The following is a 26,275-nucleotide window of genomic DNA, read 5'->3' on the forward strand; positions in this document are numbered from 1 at the left end:
TGGCGACCAGCTTGCCCAGGTCAGTCACACACACGGGCTTCCTGCCCCGTGAGCCAAGAAAGCTCCTGCACTCACTGGGCAAGTTTGTCTGTAGAGGCATCAGGAGTGAGAGGAAGGTCAGGATGGGCCCCCAGTATCCCACCGCCTGCCCTCTCCCAGCACCAGCCACGGCTCTGCCTTCTGTGGCTTGTGTTCCCCAGCCAGCTCCTAAACCCCTTAGGAAACAGCCAGCTCCCAGTGGTAAGCCCCTTTCCCTGTCTGCCCACGAGATGGGTCATACTGGGCTCCCCGCTGGGAGAGCGCCCGGCTCCTCTCCTCCTGGCCCTGCTGGTTGGGCAGGGATGTCTTGAGATTGCCCTGGCCTAGCCTGGGGCAATCTGCCCTGGCTTTGGGGCCAAAGGGGAGTTGGCAGAGCTGCGCTGAGCTAGGCTCCCAGAGCTGCACTGTGAGATCGCTGCATTCGTGCTAGTTCTCACTAATTATTATCCCGGTTATTCACGCTCCCCAGCAGAGCTGGAGCAGAACTGCCTTCATTACCAGGGCCCAGCTAGCCTGGCTCCTGCCTCCGGCTGTTCCCAGCTCCCCAGTGGTCAACCGGCCTGACCAGACACCTGCCCCACAATAATTACCCAGAGCAGATCCGTTAGAAAAACAGCCAGTCGGGATTTAGAATGGCCAGGGATGGAGCATCCCCCGTGGCCCTGGGGAAATGGGTTCAGTGGTTAAGGGGTGTCAGAGGAGGGTGTTCCCCATGCTGGGCAGTGCAGGGCATGGCATGGCATGGTAGGGCTCCCTTTGCCCAGCTCCACTTTCAATGGTGCCTCTGCTACTGGGGTGCGGCTGCTTTCAGCTGAGAGGCGGCGGGAGGGAGGGGGAGTGTTGTAGCTTTTATGAGGTGCCTGCGCAGAGCTCCGTGTGGGGCGGATGGGGGACTAGAAACCCTTTGCCAGACTGCTGCCCAAGCCCTAGCGAATCCTTGCCTTCCCTGGCCCAGTAGGGGGTGCTGTTAACCCAGCCAGGGGCTCCCTGCTCCTGGCACTCATGGCCAGGGATCCTAGAAATCTGTTTGCTGCAGAAAAACGTGGAATTTGTATTTTTACAGCGAATCTTTAGTTTTTACATTTTGTGAAAAAATAAACCCCTGTACAGTGGCACCCCGATTATCCGATCTCATGGGGACTGGGGCCAGATGGCATCACCAGAAATGCGGGTCATCCGGAGAACTGGCAAAGATCTTGCTAGCCCTTATTTGCAGATGTGGTGGGGCTCAGGCAGCCAGCCCTACATGTCAGGCCTGGGCAGCTGGGAGTTCAGTTAATGTGGAGACCCAGATAGTGGCGGCTCGGCTAACCGGGGTCTGCTGTGTCCAATACACACATGGAAGTATTTGGTGTATGTAAGCAATGCTGTTCGTTGGATTGGATTGTAATGATCGATGGCACTGCTGGTAGGTGTTGAACATGGTGTTCAGCTGACACCTGTGTATATTGCGGCTAGGGAAGCTGAAGTTCAGCATTTCATTTTCATTGTGGAAAAACGCCAATTTTGGTTGGTTTTATCGGAGAATTTGGGGGTTTTATCTCGGAAAACGGGGATCCCTGCTCAAGGCTCTCCCTGGCCTGTAATGCAGTAGAGGTGTGGCTCAAGGAGCCCACGCAGGGGGTTTGGGGGGCAGAGTGGAGTTACAGTCACAGCAGCGCTGCCCAGCCACTATGGGATGGAGTGAAAAGCCTGTCTCCTGTGGCAGCTGCAGGGAGAGTCTTTAATGAGGCAGATGGCACCAGCCCGGTTTGAATTGGGCAAGACGTTTACCAGCCCTCAGTTCTGGTCTCAGTTGAAGGCCAAGACCTCTAGCCACACAGTGCCCCTTACTGCCACCCTTATTGACTTGCAGGGAAGAGTGGCTTTTCCTGGCCGCCCTCCCCTGCCATCCACCTGTTCCCAGGGCCTCAGCTGTGATGGGAAACAGACGTTCCCCCATTGACTCGTTAGCTGCAGAGAACAGCCCTAGGAAATCTGGTTCTTCCCCAGGATTTCTGAGCAGAGTGTTCTGGTTACTGCAGAGAGAGGCAGCAGGGCGGGGCAAGTTTTCTTTGCAAGCTGGCCTCAGCCATGTGCTCCCAGGCCAGGCAGCGCAACCCTCGGAAACATCTCGACAGCAGCGCCTGCTGTGCACCTCAGGGCTTCGGTGTAACTCCCGGCTCCAGCTGATGCTCCCAGGGACATTTCCCTCCCCCCGCCGGTTCTCAGCCTCGCAGTGAAATTCCTCCGAGCTTCGATCTGCAGGGCTTGAACTGCCTTGTGCTGTGACCATTCAGTGGGATTGGTGTCACCCAGCAGCGCCTTCTCGGTCACTCTCCGTACATCACTCCCTTCTCCTGAGATGCTCACCGTGGCCTGTGGGCACCAGGGCGGGTTTGCAGGGGCTGACCCATGCTGCCTGGCTCTGCCCGTTTTGCGAGTCTGTGTAAACATCCTTTGCTTAACTTTGCGAGGACAGCTTCTAGGAAAAGGCAGGGGACCCTGTGATCCTGGCCAGGCCGAAAACCAGCAATGATGGGGATATTCAAACTGGACACCCCAAAGGTCTGCCCAGCCAAGGGCCGCGCTGGCAGCTTCTGGGAGTCCGAGGGCTGCACCTGGCTGGCATGAACCGGCGTGGACCGCAGATGTCTTCACTTCAGTATGGAAGTGCAGCCTCCCTGAGACCGCAGGTCCCTGAGAATGCAGTTCTGTGTCTTGAGTGGACAGGCTTGGTTGAGATACAGCATTCCCTGCTGGGAGCTGTTGTCTCTGTGGACCTTTGCCCTGCACTGGACATGAGAGTGGCTGTGGGCCATGTTGGGCTGCCCCATGTTCCCTCAGGACCCCCTTTTGGGTGCTGGGGAAGTCCGGCTCCTTGTGGGTCTGTGGCCCAGGTATGCCTCCTCCCTGCTGTGGCCAGGGCGTTTCTTGGCTCATTGGCGTGCAGGGATCTTGCCCAGTCAGGGAGGACTTCTGGAGCACGGCCTCGTCACACCGTCCTGTGCTTGGCCCCTCGCCTGCTGTGTGGCAGTGGAGCGGAGACGCGTGTCCCTAGTTTCTCCCCACTCCCTTTCAGTGGCTTTGGGGCGCTGTTAGGCCCAGGCCCTGTCCTGCTGCTGTGGGAATGCCCAGCGGTAGCTCTCCCTAAGAGCCTGAGGTGGCCTGCTGTGATGGGTCTCTCCTGGGGGAGCCAGCAGGTGTAAGGGGGTCTGGGAGCTGGGGCTGGTGCTTGACAGGGAAGGGAGACTGAGACGGGTGCTGGAGGGCCCTTGGCTAAGGGAAGCGGGCACTCTGGGATGGCTCCCCGGCCATGGGGGCTCTGGGAAAGGCTGAGATGTGGGAGCCCTGGCATAGCTTGTTTGCCTTCCCAACGGCACTTCCCTGGGAGTCTCATGAACCCAGAGGGGTGCTGGGGATCTGCGGTAGGCTCTGGGGTTCTTAGTCTGCAGCTGGCAGCGAACAGCCTCTTTAAGCTGCTGAACACAGAGGTGTGTGGGTGGGTCGGAGTCCGGGCTGGTGGTTGGTTCATCCCCAAGCATCTGAACGGCCTCTGGGCCCATTTCCCTTCTCGGTGCGATTTCGGGGCCGCGTGGGTTGTAGGTAGGTGCCAGCCCCTGGCCCATCTCGGCCCCAGCTGCCTGGAGCTGCCTCAGCTCTGCCTCCCCCTCAGGAAAGGCAGGAGAATGCTATGGGCGGGGGTGAGTTGTGGGTGGGGGCTCTGGTCCGTGCTCTTGTACCTTGAGGCTGCGTCGTCCATTTGGGCAAACGAATCCCCTCCCCAAGCCGTGACACCTTCCTGCGGGGCTGTCGGATCACCACGGCCGACCCAAAGAGCTGGGCACTGGGACTGCGTCAGCACACCCCAAGCCAGTGGCCATGCAGGGCTCTCCGGGAGGGCCTGCCTGGGAAAGGTGTGACTCTTCTGGAAATTCAAAGGGGGCTCAGCTGGGACAGCAGAACTTCAGCAGGCCTCCGGAGGATGATTTAGTTGGGGATTGGTCCTGCTTTGAGCAGAGGGTGGGACTAGATACCTCCCGAGGTCCCTTCCAACCCTGAGAGTCTGATTCCCAGCGGAGAGACCACTTGGGGCTTCTTCAGTACAGAGATGGGGTTCCCATCCCACCCCACTGGTCCCTGCAGAGACCTGGAAGGCATCCAAAATACTTGGATCTGGATGGTCAGCGCTTTCCCTGCGGGGTGGCCCAGGGCTTGGGGGAGGGGCTCTGCAAGGGACTCTCATCCCTGGGAATGCTGCTGAATTGGGGCCACATTTCTGAGCCGCAGGGCCCTGCTGTGGGGGGCGAGGGGGGGGGCTTCTGCCACGCAGCCCACAGGAGCCACTGCTCCGGCACGGCTGAGCAGGGTCTGCCATGGGCCCCAGCCTTGAGGAGGGGCGGAGGGGTGCAACAGGGGCTCAGGTCTGACCCACTCCCTCGCCCCGCTCTCTGGCTCGCTCTGGCAATGGGAGCCAGGCCAGTCTTGGCTGGAAGAGGTGTCAGAGTGCTGGCGGTGCTGGTGCTATGGGACCACTCTGCCCGCTTGGGCATGGAGGCCCAGGGAAGGCAGGGAGGCTGGTATGCAGCCACAGAGCAGAAAGGAACAGCTCAGACTCCTTCAGCCCCCCTCGAATGGTCGCCTTTCACTCGGGACTGGGGAGTCCCCTCCTCCCTTCAGAGGAACAGACTTCAAAGCCAACAGGGACCACTAATGTCCTGTGTAGCTCAGGCCAGGGAAATGTCACCCACTTACCCCTGTATTGAGCCCTGTAACTCGGGTTTGGCTAAAGCAGCTTCCCGAAAAACAGCCAGTCTTGGTCTGGAGAAATGGAGACTCCACCACTGCCCTTGGTTAACCACCCTCGCTGTTACACCTGTGTCTTCTTTCTAACTGGCATGGGCCTGGCTTTAGCCCCCTTGCACTAGCTCAAAGAGCCCTCCAGTACCCACACCCTGTAATCAGCTCACATCTCAGTCTTCCTTTTGATAAGCTAAAGTGGGATCTCTACGGTCTGCACTTAAAATGTAGATTGACTGAGTTACGGCGCTCAGGGGGTGAGAAATTCATCCCCACCCACGAGCACCAGAGTTAAACCAAACTAAGCCCTGGGACAGGCGCGGCTGGGTCGGTGGGAGAATTCTTCTGTCCACTAGCACCGCCTCCTGGGGAAGGGGCTCACCCCTTTCCGGCGCTGGAGGGAGTGTCTGCACTCTGCTGCTGTAGCACTCGGCATGGACCGTTGCCTAGTCTCTCCATTTTCTCCAGCCTTCGAATCATTGTGTGATCCAGTTGCATTCACGACACTGTGTCTCCAGAACTCTAAAGCTTTACTCCCCTTCCCCTCCGCGGCCAGGTGTAGAGCCGCAGGAATCGCAATGCCACATCAGACCCCAGGTCCCTCTAGTCCAATGGCCCATCTCCAGCAGTAGCCAGAACCAGGTGGTTCAGAGGAAGCACAGATTAAATAACCTCTCCCCCACGTTAGGGCGCATTCTGGTCTCTATGACTAGAGATTGGCGTAAGCTCTGAAGCGTGACGTTTAATGGCCCTTCCCAAATGTTTGGTAACATTAGTTAGGATAACTGCATGGCCTTGTTATCCACAGAAACACCCAGTCCCCTTTTGAATCTTGCTAAGTTCTTGGACTCAGTGTCTTCCCTGAGGCAGTGAGCTCCACGGGCTAAGTACATGCTGTGTGACAAAGTACTTCTGGTGGTGGATTTTGAGTCCCCCCCACTTTTTATTTTATGTACTGTACCCTCACTCTTGTGTTATAAGGCAGGGAAAAAAGATGCCCCTGATCTCCCTTCTGTGCATACATACGTTCTCTCACAGTCATGTTGACTTCATCATGATGTTGAAGAGGAGGCATTCTGGTGTGATGGGGGAGCAGAGCCTTCAAGAAGGCCGACACGGGATCCAATCAGAACTTAGTAATAGCCAACATAAAGACCAAACTGTGAAGCAAGAAATGCCCAGCAAGTGTGGTGCACTTCTCAAGGCAAGACGTGGTGTTTTGCTCTATGTTCTTATGTTCTTAACCTCTTCTAATGACACCTCAATCTGGGACAGTTCCTCAGATTTGTCACCTAAAAAGACTGTGTGGAGATCTCCCCCTTGTCCTCTGCAGTGAAGACCGATGGTGTTGTGAGGGGACACCACATTCCAGGGTGGCTGCATTTGCCAGTTGATTTTCCAGTCACATGCTCTCCTGATACCAGCATCCTCTCTCTGGGATGTCTTTAATTGCTCTTGGGTCCATTCCTGCAACCCTCCTCCTCCCATTGTTCCAATGGATGAACCAGGGACATGGGCGCTTCTGCACATTAGAGGAAGAGAGGCACACCCATTCTCCTGGGGAACTAACGCCTTGCTCTCCTGCATGGGGCAGTGTTTGCCATCAGCCTCCCACCAAGGCCATCAAGACCCTGCTTAGGGAGTGTGAAATCATAGCACTGCAGTTTCTCCAACTCTCTGGCATGCTGTGCCTCCGGATCGCGGGCTCTAAAGCGCCAATGCAGGGAAACAGGGTCCATCCTGGCCGTAAACTTTGCCTCTCACCCCATAACAACTTAGCTTCGTGTGCTGGCCCTTGTCAAAGGCCTTTTGACAGTCCAGTCACAGAGTTTAAGGCCAGAAGGGACCGCCCGACCACGCAGTCTGACCTCCTGTATAGCATAGAGCATGAACACCACCCAGCCTCCGCACACTAACCCAGCAACCACTTTCGACCAAAGGACTGCAGCCCACAGGAGACGAGGCCGTGACGTGCCACTGGGAGAGCCTAGGAGGGGGCCAGGGGCACCAGTGCCTGCAGCCCCCACCCTGGCAAGGGAATAGGGTGAGAGACACCCAGACAATCCTGGCAAGTGACCTGCACCCACACGCTGCAGAGGAAGTCTCTGCCAGTCTGCTCTGGGGAAGAATTCCTTCCCGACCCTGCATCCGGCGATCAGCTAGACCATGAGCTTGTGAACAAGAACCAGCCAGCCACGCACCTGAGAGAGAGATCGCTCAGAGTCCTGACTCACCCCGCCCAGTGTCCCACCTCCAGCCACGCACCTGAGAGAGAGATCGCTCAGAGCCCTGACTCACCCCGCCCAGTGTCCCACCTCCAGCCACGGCCATCCCTGATGCTTCAGAGGATGGAGATAAAAAGCCAAAACAAACCCCGAATACAGCAGGGAGCAAAAAATTCATTCCTGACCCCTACAGGGTTGAAACCCTGAAGCATGAGCTTTAGGAATATAACACAAACTGGGCTGTTCAGCCCTGCCCCCTACCATCACAAACAACGCCATCATCTAATCCCACTCAGAAACGTGTCCAGCTCGCTCTTCAAACTAGTTAAGCTGTTTGCCCCCAGCACTCCTACTCACCCCCTGATGGTTAGAAACCTTCTAATTTCCAGCCGCAATTTGTTCCTGGCCAGTTTAGCCCCATTTGTTCTTGTGCCAGCATTGTCCTATAGCGTCACTAGCTCTTCCCCTCCGTGGGGCGTGCCCCCTGCTGTGTTCATGGTGTGCAGTGAGATTCCTCCAGCCTTCTGCTGCTGGACTGAATGTCACGGGGTCCCCGGGCGTTGCTCTGGAACTGCTCCCCACAAAGCCAGTCAGGACTTTGGGGAGCCTCCTCTCCCTCGGAGCAGACTGTCTTCAGGGCAAGAAGCTCACATGGCTTCACCTCCTGGGTCTCTCCTGGGAGCATTCAGCATATGCCCCTCCGTGCGCTTCCCACAGCGAGTCCGCCCCGGTGGGGTCCTGGGGAAGCCAAAGGGTCCTTCACCCCCCACTTCGCAGTCAGACGTGACTCTCAGCCAGCCAGTAAAACAGAGGTTTATTAGATGACAGGAACATGGTCTAAAACAGAGCTTGTAGGTACAGCGGCGAACAGGACCCCTCAGCTGGGTCCATTATGGGGTTCAGAGAGCCAGACACCCACGTCTGCCCTCACTCCTAGTCCCCAAGTAGCTCCAACTCTGAAACCCCCTCCAGCCCCTCCTTCTCCCGGCTTTGTCTCTTTCCTGGGCCAGGAGGTCACCTGATCTCTTTGTTCACCTTTAGCTATTTCCTGGCGGGGAGAGGGGGAGGGCCCTGGCCATTTGTTGCCAGGGAGACAGAGTGTCAGTGATTTATGCACACTGGCCTTTCCCCACCAAGAAATGCATAGGGGAAACTGAGGCACCCACCCAGTATTCAGAGGAAACATTAAGAACAGTACCACTTCATCACACAGAACAAGCCAGGCTCTGCCAGGCTCCGCTCATAGGACAGGCCCTCCTGGACGGTCGGTATAATAGGCCAGGGGAGCTAAGCCTCCCAAAATCCAGGCCGTGGCCCCACCAACACTCTGCCCTGAGGCCCCCCCTTGGTCCACCTCTCTCCTGAAGCTGGCAGGGGCTTGACTTGGGCCCAGGGCTTGGGCCAGGCAGCAGCCCAGGGTGGCTCGAGCCAGCAGGCAACTCGACCCGGATGGCAGCCAGTGGCAGCTCAGGCCAGCCAGCGTCCGGGGCGGCTCGGCCTGGCCAGTGGCTTCGGCTGGCTGGCGGCTCAGGGTCCAGTGGGGCTTGGGCTGCGGTGGGGATCTCGGGCTACTCTGGCTCCAGCGGGCGAAGTGTGTGTGGGGGGGGCCTTGGGCGAGGTAAGGGGCACTGTAGGCCCTGCATTCCCCTGATCATCCTAGCAGCTCTTCTCTGCAGCTGTTCCAGTGGAAGTTCATCTTTCTTGAACATAGGTGTCCAGAACGGTCCCCAGGATTCCCAGTGCCTTGAACAATGGCGTTAATACTTCCCGAGCGCTGCTGGAAATGCCTGTGCTGATACAGACTGGGAGCGCCTGTGTCTTTTTCACACACCCCTCACACTGCTGGCTCATAGTCATCCTGTGATGGACCCACACACCCAGGTCTCTCTCCTTCCTGTCGCTTCTTCTTTAGCCGCTGCGTTATTGGCATGTGTAAATAATTGTAAGAGATCAGAGACCCCCCTTTCCTTGGCAGAATCCTTGCTGGTTAGACCCCCTCAGACCTGGACCTTCCAGGCACTTGGTAATTCTGTTTTCAATTATTCGCCCGGTAGAAATTCCCTGGGTTACGCCTAAAGTCTCTTTTAGCATCTTGGTGATGGTCTCTCAGGCCCCGGTTAGCTGGATATGGCCTAGTTGGAGCCATTGGTGCCTTTCCCGTGCCAGTCCAAGGGGCAGCAGGAGACACGTCTCTCCCTCGGCGTTAGGCCCAGAGCTCCGGGCACTGCCTCCAGCCATGGTCTGTGCTGGGCTCTGCCCCCAGGTTCCTGGTGTGTCTCCCGCCGGACAGAGAGGAAGGCAGGATTCTCCCAGCGCAGCGCCGGGGGCTCAGTGGCAGCTGCTCCGAGCTAACCACAGGGCTGGCCAGGGCTTGTTTTATTAACCAAACCCCATCAGAGCATTCTCTGTGTTCTGGCTGTGAGAGCGTCTTCCAGCAAGCTCTTCCCGCCGGCTGCAGCCACAGCTCAGGAGTTAGCACTGAGCTGCCCTGGGCGGCCTGGGGGAGTGTACACTGGATGGTTGGGATTAATTCTGCTGCGGTTTGGATCGCCTGCCAACTTCCCTCCCTTCTGGGACGTCGCCAGTGTGTGTAAGTGCTGCCCTGCGTCCCACACCCTCCCCATCACACCTGGGGGGCTGGCTCTTCCTGGCAGGACCCCGGCTCTGTTGGGAGCCAGTCCCTCTGGGCCCTAGAGGGCTGTGTCTCTCCTGCAGCGAGTGCAGGGGCAGAGATGCCCAGCAGGGCTGCAAGGGACCCCAGGGGTCAGGACTATGGAGTGGGGGTAGCTCATTCCCAGGGCTTTGGATTTCCTGTTGGCCAGGAGCCAGGAGGGGGCGTGTGCGTGATGCGGGGAGCTACTCTGATCCCAGCCTCTGCGCCCCAGCTGGGGGCGGCAGCGTTCCCAGTCCCTTAGCAGAGGCTTTTCTCCCGCTGCTGGTTTCCAGCCCCGAGGAGGCCCTTGCCGTGCCTCTGCCCTGCTCGGTGCAGAGCTCTTCCTTTCCCTCTCTCTAGGACCCAGGCCACGGGGCTCCAGGCCTGCCTAGAGCAGGCCCAGCTTGTGGGGAGTGGCCGTGGAACGCCCTCCCTCACCTGGGCCCCGAGCCTGAGGAAACTGCCTGGGCGCCCCAAGCCCTGGGAATCTGTGAGCGAGGCCCAGCCCCCGTCAGCGTTTGTGGCAGTGTGTAGGGAGCCAGCAAAGGGGTGTGCGCTGGGCGAGCAGGACTGCGAATCTGTCAGCGTGCACTCGGACTGGTAGCTCTTCCGCACCCAGGAGCCTCCCGGCCTTCCCTGGCAGGATCCATCCCGGGGCAAGCCGGAGTTTGGCAGTCTCTCTCCCAGGCCGTAGTGGGCGTTTGTCTGCCAAGCCCAGTTCCCCGGCTGGGGCAGTGCAGCGTGCACGGCTTGCCTTTCTCTAGAGACGCCCCAGGCTGCCGTGTGTCGCTCAGGCCGAGCGTGTAGCAGCAAAGCCGGGCTAGGCCAGGGCCGGACGGTGGGGGATACTCTGTGTGGCTGGAGGGGAATCAGCAGAGCTGGCTGGGGGTCACAGGACTGGGATGACAGGCTGGGCTGAGGGGCAGCGTCAGAGCTGTGTTTGGGGAGACCGGGGCTGGAAGTTCAGGGGGCTGTGGGTCGGGATCGAGGGACCCCGGCGGAGCTGTGGGAGTACAGTGCAGTGGTACCTTAGCCTTGCGTTTATGAACACAAAAAATCCACTAAATACACCTTTACCAAAAGGCGGAGCCTCCCCCTCCCCCCATGTGTATGTGCCTCGCCCCTCACGGTAACTCACACTCAGCCCCCCCTTGTGTTTGGCCTCAGAACATGGTCGCTTTGAACGTGTCAAGCCCCAGAAACGGTTGGTTTTATTTTTAGCTGCTTTCCCAGCAGCAGCTCTGCACGTACCTGCAAGGCAGCGAGATGTACCGATAACACAGGAAACCAGAAACCTTTGCATAGTGCTGCGAACACTTCCCTTCTCGCCCTGCCCCCTAGCCGGTGCGTGCCCATTTCCAGGGGTCACCGCCACCCTGGCGGCATCCCGAGGCCTCCAGGCAACGCTAGTCCTAGGTGCCGCGTGACATGGCCGCTGGAGTTGGAGACTATAAAGTGAGAGCAGTTGTCCCCCCGTTAGCCCATCCCAGGGAAGGCGCCGGAGACCTCATTCCCAGGAGCACAGGAGGGCCTGGAGCCCTTGCTCTGATCCGGTGGGGAAGGGCGCATGTCCCGGCAGAGAGACGGTCAGAATTGTCAGGCAGGCATGGGAGGCCAAAGGCATAGGAGACTCCCCCTTGGGGGCAGTGGGAGACAGTGGGGTGGCTGAGGGCTGGCACAGTGAACTGTGACTCCAGGGTGGATGGTCCCAGAGGCAGAGGGTTCCAGGAGGCCAGTGCAGTGGTATTGCCCAGCTGGCCTGTCTGCTCTGAACTGGCCTTTGGGTCCCTTGGGATCTGGCTCAGCCCCTCGTGTGCTGGGCTGCAGCTCCCTCCCGGCTGACGTGCGCTCTCTGTGTTCTGTGTTTGCAGGCAAAGAAGAGAAGGAAGAAGCTAATTATGATTCCCTGAAAATGGAGGCAAGTATGTCAGCCATCTCTGTCTCGGTGATGCACTCCTGTAGGAGGCTGGCAGAGAAATTCTGATTGAATGGGTCTGACTGCCAGTGAGCGCTGCGCCCCCGCCGCCTGGCATCCGGCATGGGCTGGGCTGGCGCTTCCCAGGGTAATTCCTGCAGCTCGATCCTGTTCAGCCTCCCAGCCGCTGCGTTGCTAGAACCCGTCCTGGGAGAGGCCAACGCTCAAAAGTGGGAGCTGCAGAAACCTCCCCCCCTCCCAGTGGGCGAACTAAGGGGGCTGGCACCCTGCTCTAGCCCCAGAGCTAGCATGGGGGAGAGGGATAGCTCAGTGGTTTGAGCATTGGCCTGCTAAACCCAGGGTTGAGAGTTCAATCCTTGAGGGGGCCATTTAGGGATCTGGGGCAAAAATCTGTCTGGGGATTGGTCCTGCTTTGAGCAGGGGGTTGGACTAGAACCTCCTGAGGTCCCTTCCCACCCTGACATTCTATGCCTTTGAGTTGGTGTAGCCACAGGTAAAACCTGGCCTGGATTTGTGTGCCTCACGCTCTGGCAGTGACGTGGCCCTGCCCCGAGCACTGACACTGGGAGTCAGGAGCCTGGGATCTATTCCCTGCCCTGCTGTTGGCTCACTGCATGGCCCAGGGTGGGCGAGTCCCTTCCCTGCTCTGTCCCGTGGTCGTCCACCCCCTGTTCAATGGAATCATGCTCCTCCCTTGTTTCCCCAGCGAGCCCAGGCCCCCATGTCCCCAGAGCTGTGAGCAGAGAAGCCAGCCCCTTTCAGCCTGTCTCTCTCCTCTCTCACTGTCTGCAAGCAGGGATCCCGAGGCCGCCTGCGTGGCGGGCTGGGCTGGGAGTCAAGCCTGCGTCAGAGGCCCATGCAGCGGCTCACCTTCCAGGCCGGGGACCCGTACTACATCAGCAAGAGGAAGCGAGACGAGTGGCTGGCCAGATGGAAAAGGGAGGTAAGGACACGGATTCTGCCTTGCCTGGGTGCAGGCCGCTTCCCCCTGCGAGGGGTACGTTCTGCCGGCCGTAGGTAGCCGTGCCACAGTGCGCTTCGTCTCCGTGGGGCAGGGCTGGGCAGGGGAGCGGCACCGAGTGGTCTGAGCATCGCCAAATCCCCGTGGGATTCAGTCCGGCCGCAGATTTCTCCCCCCACTCGCGTGTCCCCAAGCTGTTTGATCCCTCACTCTTATGACAGCTTTCTCATGTTGGTGGCAGCTGTGCTGAAGCTGACACCTCTCCCCTCCCCTTGGCGCCCCATCACAGCCGCAGGTTTCAGAGGAGCACCCGGCCCTCCAGAGCAGGGAGAGCCTTCGGGTCGAGCTGTGCTGCTGGCCTGTTCACCGGGGTAGGCGAGGAAATGGTTGGATGAGGCCTCTGTGTTTGAACCAGTCTCTTAGATGGAGGGGCAGCAAATGGTTCAAGTAACAAATCGGTGACTGTCCGGTGATCACGGTACCTCCTGGGGACAGCACAGGCCCTCCCGCTTGAACCAAAGGAGACTCTTAGCGGGGAGCAGTGCAGGGCCTTTAGCGCACAGCTGGGCCGTTCACAGACAGGCGAGCCAGCTCCTGACAGCACCAGTAATTGTCCCCGGATAGCCCTTTGCAGCCCTGTCAAGAGGAGTCTTAGCTGAGAGCAAAGCTCAGGGAGGTGTGGTGCACACTCAGGAGGTCAGGCCAGGATGTGGGTTACAGCAGGAAGGATCTGCCTCCTTTCTAGTCTCATTCTGTCTCTCCAAAGCCCCCCACCCCCTCTCTGGCCTTGCCATCGTGAGCAGCAGAGGCTTCTGGGAACTCTGCGGGGCAGCAGAGCCAAATGCTAGACAGCATTCTTGGAAATGGCCCCCGCGTAGGAACTGTATCTCCATGGAAATGTTTCTGTTGGGCCTTCAAGTAAGTCTGCCCGGCACAGGGGTAGGAGCGAAGGTGGAGAATATGGTTGGGTGCTCCAGGGTGAGCCAGCACAGGCAGTCGTGCATGAAGGTAACTGACAGGTTACCATTCGGTTTTCATTCTTTTGTTCTGTTTTATTCAACGTTGGGCCAGGTTCCCTGCTGTCCTTGCTGAGGCGCAGGGCTGGCTCGAGGGAGCTCACTCCCGATTTACAGTGGGGAAATGAGAGCGGAGCCTGGGCCGTTGTCTCTATGCCAGTGACCACACAAATTATGGAAACCAAGGTTTCAGCTAAATGACTGTAACCTTTCCCCACTGAGGCCGTTTTCACTCACTGTGGTCAGTGAGACTAGAGCGGTCAGTGTGCTTTCCTGTTTCTAGTCAGTTTCGGGTACATACTGTCCTGCCCCCCAGCCCGGCCTTCTTGTGTTTGGGTTGTGGAGGCCGCCTGGGAATGCTCAAAACCAAACACCAGCTGTTTTCAGAAGGAGTCATATTGCTGAGCTATGGCTGCGCTAGGCAGAAGCGGACGAAGCAGTGGCACAGGGCCCCAAGCAGCTCACGGGGCCCCGATTAGTGTGACTGTACTTACTGACGAAGTGTGTGTTGGGTTGCTGTTGTTTTGGTTTGTGGAATGATGTAAGCAGTATTTTCGGGGGTGGATGAGGGGTAAGAGGGAGCCCCAAAATATCCTTGCTTAGGGCCCCGTGGGCCAGCACCACGTATGTTCATGAGACCGGTTGTTATTTTCCAAAACCGGAACGTGAGGCCTCAAATGCCGCTGTCCTGTTAAGTAGCATTTGTCTCCTCGCCTCTTGTGGCGCTCCCCGGGTTGTGCTGGACGCTCGGGAACGCCCGGCTGCTGGGCTCTGCTAACCACCTCTGCTTTCAAGTGCAGGTCACAGTGCTACCAGGGGATGGCTTCCTTGCAACCCTCCTTTGGGTGCTGCTCTTCTGCCCTTGCCCTCTGCAGGGATCAGTGCTGGCAGCTGCCATTGCCAACAGCCGATGGCCGAGGAGATCTGAGCTTGGACAGGGGACACCAGGGGGCAGGCGGAGTCGTCTTTTGTGTCCGTGTGCTGGTGGCCTGGGGCCTCTTGTGGTTTTGGGGGGCTTTCCTTTCTGCATCAGGTTCTTTTCCTGTGTGTGTCTGTTCCTCTCACTCTCAGGCTGTTTTCTTGTCCCTAACCAGACGCCAGAGGGCAGGTCCTCCAGGTTCACCATGTGCTGATGTCACACAATGAATCCGTGCATCTTTGGCTCTTGCCCCATTGGGTCCCTCCCTCCCGTACACCCACTCTCCAAGCACTGGGAATCCCCAGGGGCTGCTGACAAACAGTGGGGAGGACCTGAGTGAGAAGCCTGGAGGAGTTCTGTTGAGTCACTGTCCCGCTCTCTCGGATCTGGGCAAGCAGGAGCCCACCTGAGCCGGCCAGAATGCAGCCAGGACTCCGCTTTCTGCCTGGTGTTAGCAGGCAGAGGCCCCGTGGTTGGGCTAGGCGCTGTGCGGACATAGAGTGAGACAGGCCGTGCCCCAGGAGCTGATAGTCAGTGTAGGCGAAGGGGAGAGGGGAGCAGACTGACCTAGGGTCCCACAGCTGCTCCGGGGCAGAGCTGCCGATATAAGCCAGGTTTCCTGCCTGCCAGCCTAGAGACCAAACTGCCTCTCGGGGCTAATCAAAGTGCTGGAGAGTCCCAGCAAGGTCCTTTGGCCTCTTGCTCCGGCTGTGTCCCGGGGACTCCTGCACACAGAGGGGAGCGTGCGGGAAGCTGCCTGGAGGGGGTCTGGACTGCAGGGCTAGTCCTAGATCCACAGGCCAGAAGGGACCACTCTGATCATCCCGTCACTCCGGTTTGAACTAGAGCAGATCTCGTAGAACCATCCAGTCTTGCTTTCACCTTGCCAGGTCTGAAGAAGGGTAAGTTGTTCCCGTGGTTCATTCTCCTCACTCTTAAACACTGGCACCTTCTTTCCAGCCTGAATGTGTCTAACTTCCACCTCCCCACCCTGCATCTTGTCAGGCGGGTCTCTGCTGGATTGAAGAGCTCGTTATGACACATTTGGTCCCCAAGCCCCTGCCCTTTCTCTGCTTCCCAATGGGATCGTTCCTTTTCTCTTCGTTGCCAGGAGAACCAAGACAAACATAATGCGATTAAACTAAAACCAAACCAGAGTAAAGAGATCCAGGCTGCAGGGGACTTTGCCACAAGCCCAGGGCCTGCCTCTGTCCTGCATGGAGGCAGCAGCTGCATCTTTGCTGTCTAGGAGCAAAGATTGCTCGTCCCAGCATGCACTGCCCTCTTCTGACCCAACAGACTTGGTCCCATTTCATGCTGGGATGGGAATTCATTCCTCAGGCTGTTTGGAGCACGATGCTGTGGCCTGTAGTCCATGGGCTGAGAGCTGGTGTGTAGTACACTGTGGATTTTCTTGGACTGCCCTTTGGTCCCCCTCTGACCTACAGCCTTCAGTTCTATCCCGAGGCCTCGAAGGGAGACAGTAGGTAGTGGGTCCCCCGGAGGGAAGGCCCCTCCATGCGTCAGCTGGTTGCAATGTGGAATGTCCACCTCTGTGTGTTCTTGGCCTCGGCCTCATCCTGGAGCTGCCAGTGCTAAGGGACTGGCGCCCTGCAAGGCACAAGAGCCGCACGGTAGCTGCGTAGATCCTGGTGTGAGCCGTAGAACAAGGGGAACGTCAGGCCTGACTGCAGAGTGCACAGGGCTCTCCAGGAGAGCCAGGCCCCTGCCCTGAACAGACACGCCCGGGGAATGCAAAGCAGCGTCTTGTCTGAGTTCTTTGCAAGATGGTTGTCAGGGCTGGTATGAGCTGGGGCGGGGAGGGGGGCACAGTCTGAGCGCTGCACAGCGTGGGAGGCATTGGCAGGAAATGCTTCTGTGGCAGGGGTTGCAGGCACCTGTCTCCACACTGGATTGGTGGCATAGACGCCGTGGCGACAGCACTCAGTCACAGGGAGGGAGCCTGCTCGAAGCCCACCTCTGCCACGTCCTTGTCCCCTTTCCAGCTATGGTGAAGGAGTGACAAACCTCAGGGCCACAATCTGGGGGGTTACGGCTATTGGGCAAGCAGCGGAGAACAGACTAGAAGCCAGGGAGTGAGGGACACCGGCTTCTCACAAAAAACAAGTGGATAATTCCCTACCCCAAAATAACCCCCCTCCTCGTCCGTATCTGCTCAGGTTCTGGTGGTGAGCTGCCCTTGGCTGATGGGCACAAGCATCCATCATCTTCCATCTCCCTGAGCAGAGGGGGGCTCCAAGGTGTGGGGCCCTTTCCTGAGGCCTCAGTAGGTTGCAAAGGGGAAGGGGATTTCCCTGCTGCTGCAGCGTCTGCTTCCCACACGGGGCGGCTGGCAGCTTCTGATGTACTGAATGATGTGGCTGTTTGCTAACACCCTCCTCTCCTTTACCTTTCTCCCCACAGACTGATAATCCATCGGCATCCCAGCTTGACAAGGTTCGTGGCATGGGTGTAACTTCCTTCTGGGGGGCGGAGCGAGGGGCATGGACATGCTTTGCTTCTGGGCAGTGTTTACTGTGACATTAAAATGATGTGTGGGAGGCGCAGAGCCCCTGGGCTTTGTGCTGCTGGACATGTTACAGGGCGTGCCCAGATCTCAGACTCCCAGTCCCATGTTCATAGGCCCACTCGTTCATAGCCACGCTTCCATTCACCCCATCTCACAGCCACGCACTGGTGTACACACACTGGCATATCGACATGCACACTTGGACACTTCTAACAACCCCCCAGAGACTCACACACCCATGCACTCAGACAGCCCAGGCCCACATACAGTCTGTCCCTTTCTCTAGTGTTTGTCACACCCACAACCCCCTGGCCAGCCTTAGAGGGCGAATGAAACGCTAAGCCCTGGCTGCGAGCGAGGGGCTGAGAGGTCGAACGCTCTGGACACTGCAGTGCAGACAGCACAGAGGAGAGGGAGGACGAGATGGTCTCAGAGTCCATTAGACTCTGGCAGAGAGATGCAGAAATCTCCTCCGAAGGGCAGGAGCTGCGGAGGAGGGAGCCTTTCCGCCGGCACTGGGGGTCGTGTTGAATAGGCGGAGAGGAGGCTGAGCGGTGAGACAGGCTGGGGAAAGCCCGTGGCGTGGAGTGCCGGGGCAGCCAGCAGAGGTGTCCGAGTCTGGGGGCATGTGTGCGTGGCCTGAGGAGAGCTAGCGCCCTGGGTGTGCATTGCACTTTGCAGGTAAAGGAAGTGACTCAGTTCCTGCCCTGAGGAGCTTACAGTGGAGATGAAATCAAAGTGATGGCAGCACAGCATGGTGGGAAGAGGCTAGCCCAGGGAGCTGCAGTAGGCAAGATGGGAGGGAATGGAGATTTCAACACAGGAGGAGGTGAAGCCGGGCTGATTCCGGCAGAGAAGAGGAGGTGGCAATAGGCAGGTTTCCAGGCGTAGGAAATGTGGGAGGAAAAGAGGATTCGGGGGGCAGAGGAGGGCCCCAGTGTAAAAGCAAACAGAAGTTTGATAGGGGATCAGTCCCCATGCAGTGTGTGTAGCCCGCGCCTGGCAGAGCGTACCCCGCTGACAGACACATCTAGTGCCTGACACATAGCGAATATACAGCCGGTTCCTGTCTCCGAGAGCTTACAGGCCAAAGCTAGAACAAAGGATGCAGCACCATGTAAAAACCCGCTCTGTCTAGCTGTATTGTCCTTCTCTGGAGCCTAGGCCCTGAGCCGTAGGGGCCCACCCCTTGTCTGTGAAGCTTAGTTGGCTGTAATATAGCAGTGATAGCGCTACAGTAACTATGGTCAAGACCAGCTTTCTTGACACGACGACTCGGATTGCCATGTTGTGTCTCCTGGAGTGCAGGGTTCTGTAAATCATCCAGATGTGGGGCCATTTGACCACTGATTCCCTGGATAGAACTCCCTGGGGAAAAACAGCTTGGGTCTTAATGGTGGCAGATTCTGGTGACCTTTTTTTGCTCACAGGTAGAGCTCAGATCCTCACTCCAGCGTGTCCAGCGCTCGAGGGTTACCCCAATAGAGGGCTTGGCCCTCGGGGGGATCAAATGAGAACATGATTTGAAAAAGCATTGCTTCACCAGTTAGATACGTCACAAGTATCATGTGCTAATCGAGCCCCTTAATGAATTCCGCTGCACGTGTCCGGAGAGAGGCTGAGTGGTTCTGAGGACGTGTTCTGCTCAGTGAGGTACTGGGAGTTCAGATCCAACCCAGGGAGGAACGGACAGTTAAAAAAGCAGGCACGTTGCTCCAGTCTGCCTCTGTCCCAGGCAATCGTTAGGTTGGGGAAACGTCATCTGAGGACAGCCGAGTATTCAGAAGGCGCTGAAACTAGAAAGAAAGTAAACTACACACGCCAAGGCTCCCTGGGAGGGGAAAGTTCTTAGGGGTGGAAGAATAGGGGGAGCAGGGTTGGAGGATCAGGGGATGGGGAGTAGGGGAAGTGAGAGAGGAGAGGAGGAAGGGGCGGGACACTGGGAAGCGGGACATGGGGGGTGAGTAACAGGGAGACTGGGGGAGAGTAGGGGCAGAGGCACCTGGCAGCCCCACATTCCTCTCCTATGTGTGTGCCAGGATCTAGGGGCCTCCAGCCCATCTATGTGGGTGTGACATCCCCTTCACTGACTCCCTCAAATGAGACAGGTGCTGGAGGGGCTTGCCTCTGGGGGGGGGTCTGAGTCCCTTTCCCTGCCCCCCATGTGAGTTGGGATCTGAGGGTCGCTGCTTCCTCCAGTGGTGTCTGAGCTTCATTCCCTCCCCCCCCCATGTGTGTCAGGATCTGGGGGGGCTGCTTATCTATGTGGGTGTGACCCCCTATTTCTTTGCCCTCCTCATGTGACCCAGGTTTTGGAGGGGTCTTGCCTTTCTGGGAGTGTCTGCACCCCCCTCCTAAATCCAGTCATGTGATCTGGGGGTCACTGCTCCTGTGTGGGAATCTGAACCCTGCTTCCGACCCCCCTCATGTGAGCTAGGAGGATTTAGGGAAGCCCTGCCCCTCTGGCATGAGGCTTAGAGCACGCACGAAGAAAGCACACACCGACACACTGTTTAGGCTGGCTGGGGAGAGGAGCTGAAAACAGGTGTGCTAGTCTCCGATGGCGCAGAGATGGGAACACCCACTGCCAGAAATGGACCAGTTCCTGTGTCTCAGGGCTGCTGTTCCAGGCTGTATTCATCTCCATGGGGTGTTCCCTGTCATCTGAGAACATCGCATTGAGATAAATGGGCCATTACCACCACTCGGAGCCTCTAATTGTGACGTCTGGAACCCACCCTAGGCAGAAATCTGAAAGAATCTTAATCGTTTGTGGGAAATCTGCCTGTCAAGGTGGTGGGGATCTGATCTGGGGGTTTTTAAGAAATGGAATCTGAGTACAGCAGAATACTCAGATGTGCTGAATGGATTTTTGAGAAGAAAATGAATTACACATGCAAATGCTCACTGGGGGGGGCAGTGATTCGAGGGGCAAGAGTAGGTGGTAATAGGGGTCTGCAGTGAGGGATGGGGGTGTTCTGGGGAGGGGGATAAATGGGAATGGGCGGTAGGGGAAGGAAGAAGAGTTGGAGGGCTCAGTTAAGGGGGAAGGAGTGGGAGTGGAGAAAGTGGGAGGGTTGCAAACATTTCAAAGCATGACCATGATCCTCTTTCCACTATAACTATATGTACAGGAGAGAGGAGGAGCCCTAAGGAGTCACAGAGAACCCTGTGTCCTAATAGACAGATCACTGGACTAGGACTATTCCTAGCTCTGCCACTGGCCTGCTGGGTGACCTTGGGCACGTCACTTCACCTCTCTGTGCCTCAGTTTCCCATGTGTAAAATGAGCTCTTTGAGAACTCACTATGTATAAAACCTATATCTTTTGATTGTTATCTAGCCACAGTAGCATATCAGCTGCAAACCCAAGGGAGAACTACAGCTGTCTAAATGACCAGTAACTCTTACCAACAAACATTCCTCTTTCTCTTTAAAAAACTAGGAAGTTAAATGGCAAAAACTTAGTTAACGCAGAGTTCAGGTTGCCTGGTGCTGGATCACACCCTTCCAGAACCTCGACTTTGGCAAAACTCCACCTCTGAAACCCAGGAAATACTGAGTTCAGGTAAACGCCCAGCCAGCCTTAACTGTGGCCTCTTTGAGCGATGCCCCGATACACCCATAAATCACAGCCCAAATCTGCCTTGTCCCTGTGATGGACAGGTGCTGTCTGCACATGCCCTGTGCTCAAACACTGAGCCTACCCCCCTACAGATACCTCACTTGTAACATTTAACAACCACTTCATTACCCTTTTACAATCCCTTTCCACTTGCACCCGGGCTACCACCTAACCCTTTACTTTTCCCTCCCCATCATTAAATCCACAGACACTCATGTCCCACCTCGCTCCTGACAATACCTATGGCAAGAAAACCCCAGTGGCCCACTACTGACAGCCTACGCCATTCTGTGTTGAAGTGGTGCAGATGGGAACATGCACCTCTTGTCTTTGGTAACAGGGCTCAGTCGTCACATCACAGCTCTGCCAAGCTGCTCCGCCGTATTCCTCCACCACTGCAGCAAATTGCCCATGGCTACTGCCAGCTCCAGGGGGCAGAGTGAAGGTGGAGTGGCCATGCACCGCAAGTCGGTGTTTCGTGGTTTTCAGAAGTTTGAGTTTTGCTGAACCTTAACCCTGCGTTAATGAAGGTTTTTGCCATTTAATTTTCAGTGAAAGCCTCACTTACTTTGTATTCCTAGACTGAACACTCTGGGGGGCAGGGCCCGAGCCTCCCGCTGTACAATGGAGACCTGATCCTGACCAGGGACCCTGCAAGAGACATAGTGTGGGTTCCTAGGGCTGTGTTGTCCCTTTATGGTTGACCATTTCCAAATCTGTTTTGCTGTGCTTGAAGCAGCTCCCGTGGCAAAGGGAAGCGCTTCTCTTTGGGCCTGAAGGAAGCAGAGCGGTTTATTTGATCAAGTCAGGCACGGAGGGTTCATTAAAGGTGTTAAAAGTTCTGTACAGTCACGTATCATTTGAACAAAAATAGCAGCTAGTGGTTAGAGGGAGAAGATGGTAAAGAGCCAAGGGCCGAGAATGGACTTCTTGGGGCAGAGCAGGAGCCCCCCCCCGAGGGATGGAGAACTAGCTGGTAGCCCAGGAGGGGCACGGAGATGCCAGCATAGCTGTGACGTGAGCCAGAGAACAGTGGCTGCTGTGAGGTCAGCAAGAAGGACCCTTTGTCAGCTCAGGAGAGGAGGCGGTTAACTCCATAGAGGAGAGAGATTCCATGCTGCAGGAGGGAAGCCCAGGCCGACCTGGATCCAGGACACCGTGTGAGAGGGGCTGGGGAGATGAGGGGTCGTGACTCGCTCAGGCACTTTGCTGAGACAGCGAGGGTCAGAGATGGGGGCGACTGAGAGAGGGCCCTGGGATGGAAAGTGGCAGGTAAAGAGATGGCGAAAGCACCGGAGGTGAAGTTGTCAGTGGTAGTACCAGAGGGAGCCAGGTGGCCAATCAGAGCTGTAGGCAGTGAAGGAAGGAAAGAGCTTTAAGAGGCTGTGTGCCCTTAGAAAGGGACGGTGGAGGGGTCGGGGACCTAGAGTATGGTGGACAGGCAGGGCCATTTCATAGGGACTGGGATCCAGACCCACTGTCCTTTGTAAAGCGTCTGAACAGTGCCTCAGCCAGTGACGCCAAAGCCATGTGAGCCGGAGAGGGAAACGGCTTTGGCCAGATTGGGGGGGATCCGGAGAGCCGATGAGGCAGAGAGCTACAGGGAGATCAGGACCTGTGGGGAGAAGGCCCTTGCCCAGTGGTGAGGTGGGAATGGACAGAGGGGTTTTGTGAGCGAGGAGTGTAATTTGGAAGTGGATGGGGAGCCAGTGGAGGGGCTTCGAGATGCCGGGGCGGTCGGCTGCTTTGTGAGCGTGAGGAGGTGGGGAAGCAGCGAAGGCTTACTCTGAGCAGATGGAGATCGTCATGCTTGGCTGGAAGGGGGCGAGCTTGGGGCCTGGGGAAGAGGGGAATGATGCAGAGGGAAATGAAGATGACAAGTGCCCAGGGGACTGAGGGAAGGGGAAATGAAATGGCATCTGGGCCCCTGTGGCCTGTCTGAGGAGATGGGGTACGTCTCAGCCATTGGAGTGTGTGTCTGAGCGATCAGTGGGGAAAAGGGGGTGACTAGGCCCCTGGAGCATGTGTGAGGAGATGCGAAGGCACCTGGCCTGCTGTCACCTATCTGAGGAGATGGGGGGGGCATCTGTCACCCCCTCCCCTGGCACCTGTTTGAGGAGATGGGGGTGCAGCTCAGCCATTGGAGTGTGTGTCTGAGGAGCGGGTGGGGAGCAGGGGGCGTCTGAGGGGCGAGCAGGGAGCAGGGGATGTCTGAGGGGTGAACAGGGGGCATCTGAGGAGCGGGTGGGGAGCAAGGGGAGTCTGAGGGGAGGAAGGGGGGTCTCAGCCCCACAGTTCTGGTTTGAGAGGTTGGGTCTCAGTCCTTGCTGCGTGTCTGGGAGAGGGCAGTGGGTGTGCTGGCCCCCACAGCCTGGCAGGGATGGTGGAGGAAGGGGACGTCTCTTCCCCATGACTTGTCATGGGAACCGAGGCCTCAGGCTCTGTCGTGCCATTCAGGGTGTCTTGGCCTGTTTCACATTTGGAGAATCCCGCAGCTCCCCGCACAGCCGTGGAGCAGGCCCCTGACTCGGGCCCTTGCGATGCCGACTCATGCCTGGGCGCATCCGTGGGCGCAGCCAGAGCTCGTGAAGGGTGGGAACGTGGCGGTGACGGCTGAGGCTGGGGGTGCTATAGGGAGCCAGGTCAGGCCAGACTGGAGGTTAGTCTGGTGGGAAGGAAGTGCCTGGTAGTGCCGAGGGGGCATCATGCTGACCCAGGAGGATGGGGGCAGGTGAAAGCAGGCCCAGAGCTCAGAGGGGGTCGTGTGTGGGGGGGTGACAGGCTGGCGGGATCAGGCTGTAGTGGGATGTGGGACGTACACACCAACCAGAACTGACCCCCCCCCCCGTTCTGTGATGCGTGCAGACCCTTCCCTGCCACCCCCCAGGCCTTCGCCTATGCTCAGCCAACAGGCTTCTGCTCTGAAACCCCACCCTGCCCCTCCCCTGTATGTGGCCCAGATGTTGTGACCCCAGCTCCCCATTGGTCTGGGGCGGGGGCAGGAGCTGCTGAGGGAAGGGGATGGGTCTGTTTGCCCTTTAGAAGGGTTAGCCGGCTGTGTGCCATAGCCCGGTGCTGCTTCTGGGCTAGGGAAACAAGCAGCCGAGTATATCCAGCCCACCCCAAATACCCCTCCTACCTCCGCCCATCTCTGCGCTGGGCTGATTGCAAGAGTTCTTCCTGCCTCCCTCGTTCATCCCTTCCTTCTCTCGCTCCGTCTCCCCCCTTCTCTCATTCTCTCGCTCGCTGACTGTCAGCTGTGTCTCCCTAGCAACAGGTCCTCTCCCAGCTGCAGACGGTGTGGCTATTTATAGACCCTGCCTGCCAAGCGGCTGCTCCGGGCAGTTGCTTTCCATCGGTATAGGGCTGGGGAATGGGGCCTGGGGACTGAATTGCCAGGGTGGCTCTTCTCTCCCTCCTGCTGCTGACCCCCCCAGAATGGTGCAGAGGAGACCACACAGTGGGGAAATGTTAGGGGGGAATTTGAGTTCAGCTACAGCCTAAGGGGGGAGGCCCTGAGTTCCAGACCCTCATTGCACCTCGCAGGCAGGTGGGGTGCTGCAAACGCTGGCAAAGGCTTTGAAGTCAGGCGGGCTACCTACAGAGAGAAGCCTGGATGCTGCAGTTTGAAGCCTGTAGGACTTTTGCTTGGACATAGTTCGGTCCTTTCACTTGCTCATTGGTCTGAGGTCTGATCCTGTGCAAAGCAGATGGATTAAAAGGACAAGTCTGACCAGGAATGGCCCAGCTGTCTGCAGGTCAGAACTGTGACTCTTCCATCCTGCCACGGCTCTTCCCTCCCGCTGGGACCTGGGTTAGCCAACTTCCTGCACTCTCAGAGAGCTCAGCCCTGTGCCTGGAGCAAGCTTGCCAGAGACCGGTGGAGCTGCAAGAGCCCATGGGCTTGATTTAGTTGGGGATTGGTCCTGCTCTGAGCAGGGGGTTGGACTAGATACCTCCTGAGGTCCCTTCCAACCCTGAGATTCTATGGGGACAGGGAGCCCCTGGCGACAAAGGCTCTGATTGATGTCACCTGTTCTGTCGGTGTCCGTGTGATTGCCTGAGCTGAATCTCTCCATCCCAGATCCATGCCCCTTACCCATGGCACATGTTGGTGTTTGCCACCCAGGCCCGACAGAGAGAGGCACACACATGAGAAGCGACAGAGGAAGGGCTACTAGATAGATGAGGAGAAAGGGTGCCAAATTCAGCCCTAGGAGTAGGGGCAGCTCCCATTGTGTCCGCTTACACCAGTGGGGAATCAGTCCATCAGGGTAGATGGAGCTCTAGCGAGAACGAGATGGAGAAATGCCATGTGTGGGGAGATGGGGAGAGACTGAGGATGAGAGACGGGCCTTCCCCTCAGGTCACGGGTTCCAGTGCAGCCTTCCTTCTTCCCACCTGCGGGCGTTCAGTGGGGCTGGCGTGTAGCAAGCTGGGAGACGCAGGGCAGTTCTGTGTGGACAAGTATCCGCATCACAAAGCCACCAGCGCAGTTTCCTGCATTGTTGGCAGCGAGGTCCTGGAGACTGATCTGCCGCCTCACCTCAGCGGGGATCACACTAGTTCAGGCTCAGGTATGCTGCTTTGGGGTTGTATGGGGGGCGTTTGCCCTCCCGTTGCCCAGGCTGTGCCTTTTCTGTGGATGTATAGAGGCTTCAGTCTGGTGCCTGCTGGTTTAGAGCTGTGTGCAGCCCTGGCACCCCTTCCACAAAGCCCAGTGGGTGTGGTGTGCAGCGGGAGGGCGCGAGTTCCCTTCGGTAGGAGATTCTGGCAGAACGGATTCAGAGGGGCTGTAGCTTTCTTGAAGATTGGAACCAAGATGGATCTTGGTGTTGATGGTAAGGATTGGGCCCTAGTCTCCTACATTAGTAAGAGTGGAAATGGCCCCAAGCCAAAACTCCAGCTTGGGAATCGGATCCAAGCTCTCTCTGGAATGGGCCGAACTTTGAGAAAGTCTGGATCCCAACCTGGGCTTTGGGTTGGTCCTATTGTAGAAAGACGAGATTAGCATCTGCATCTGGGATTTTGTTCCGGGATAAGTCTTGCTTAGGACATGGTTCACTGGGTTCTACCCTGCAGCCCATGAAAACCTGGCCTGACCTTGATTACCCTTTAAAGAGTGGAGCAGGATACACTGGGAAACCCACGCTGAAGGGACCTTAATGTGTCAAGGCAAAGTGTCCCTACATTTACCAGCAGCTCAGGGAATACTGAAAATGAGAGGCAAAGCGTTATTGTACAACTGCCCCTTTAAAATAATAACAAAATGCCAGACGCTGCCTGGATTGTGACTCCACAGAGCCCCTCGTGACAGTGGGGGTCAAAGTGATACTCAGAGGCCAAGCGTTGGGGACAGTGAGGCCACACAGGTCTGACCCATGGCAACTAGCTATCTCATCTGTTAGCTACGTACTTATGTTGCCCCATCACTTTAGCAGCTGCGCACCTCTCTATGAGGATATGTCTGTGGATCCACACGTGCGCCTCAGACGCACAAGTTTGGAGTCTTCGCATCAGTGTCCCTGGGGCTGTACATGCGCTCTGTGCCTCCTTGTGCTCCCATATGAGGGCATAAAAGGTGGAACGGCC

The 26,275-nt window shown here is 57.4% G+C and overlaps 1 protein-coding gene across 1 annotated transcript in view; it reads left to right on the forward strand.

Moving 5' to 3' along the window:
• DNMT3A (DNA methyltransferase 3 alpha) overlaps positions 1–26,275 on the forward strand; it is a 187,211-nt gene that overhangs the window by 89,804 nt on the left and 71,132 nt on the right. Inside the window, exons 5-6 of the mRNA XM_034766845.1 lie at positions 11,568–11,614; positions 12,429–12,575. Coding sequence (XP_034622736.1) covers positions 11,568–11,614; positions 12,429–12,575 — 194 coding nt within the window. The remainder of the gene's footprint in view (positions 1–11,567; positions 11,615–12,428; positions 12,576–26,275) is intronic.

Source organism: Trachemys scripta, chromosome 3, assembly GCF_013100865.1.
Source record: "Trachemys scripta elegans isolate TJP31775 chromosome 3, CAS_Tse_1.0, whole genome shotgun sequence".
NCBI lineage: Eukaryota > Metazoa > Chordata > Testudines > Emydidae > Trachemys > Trachemys scripta.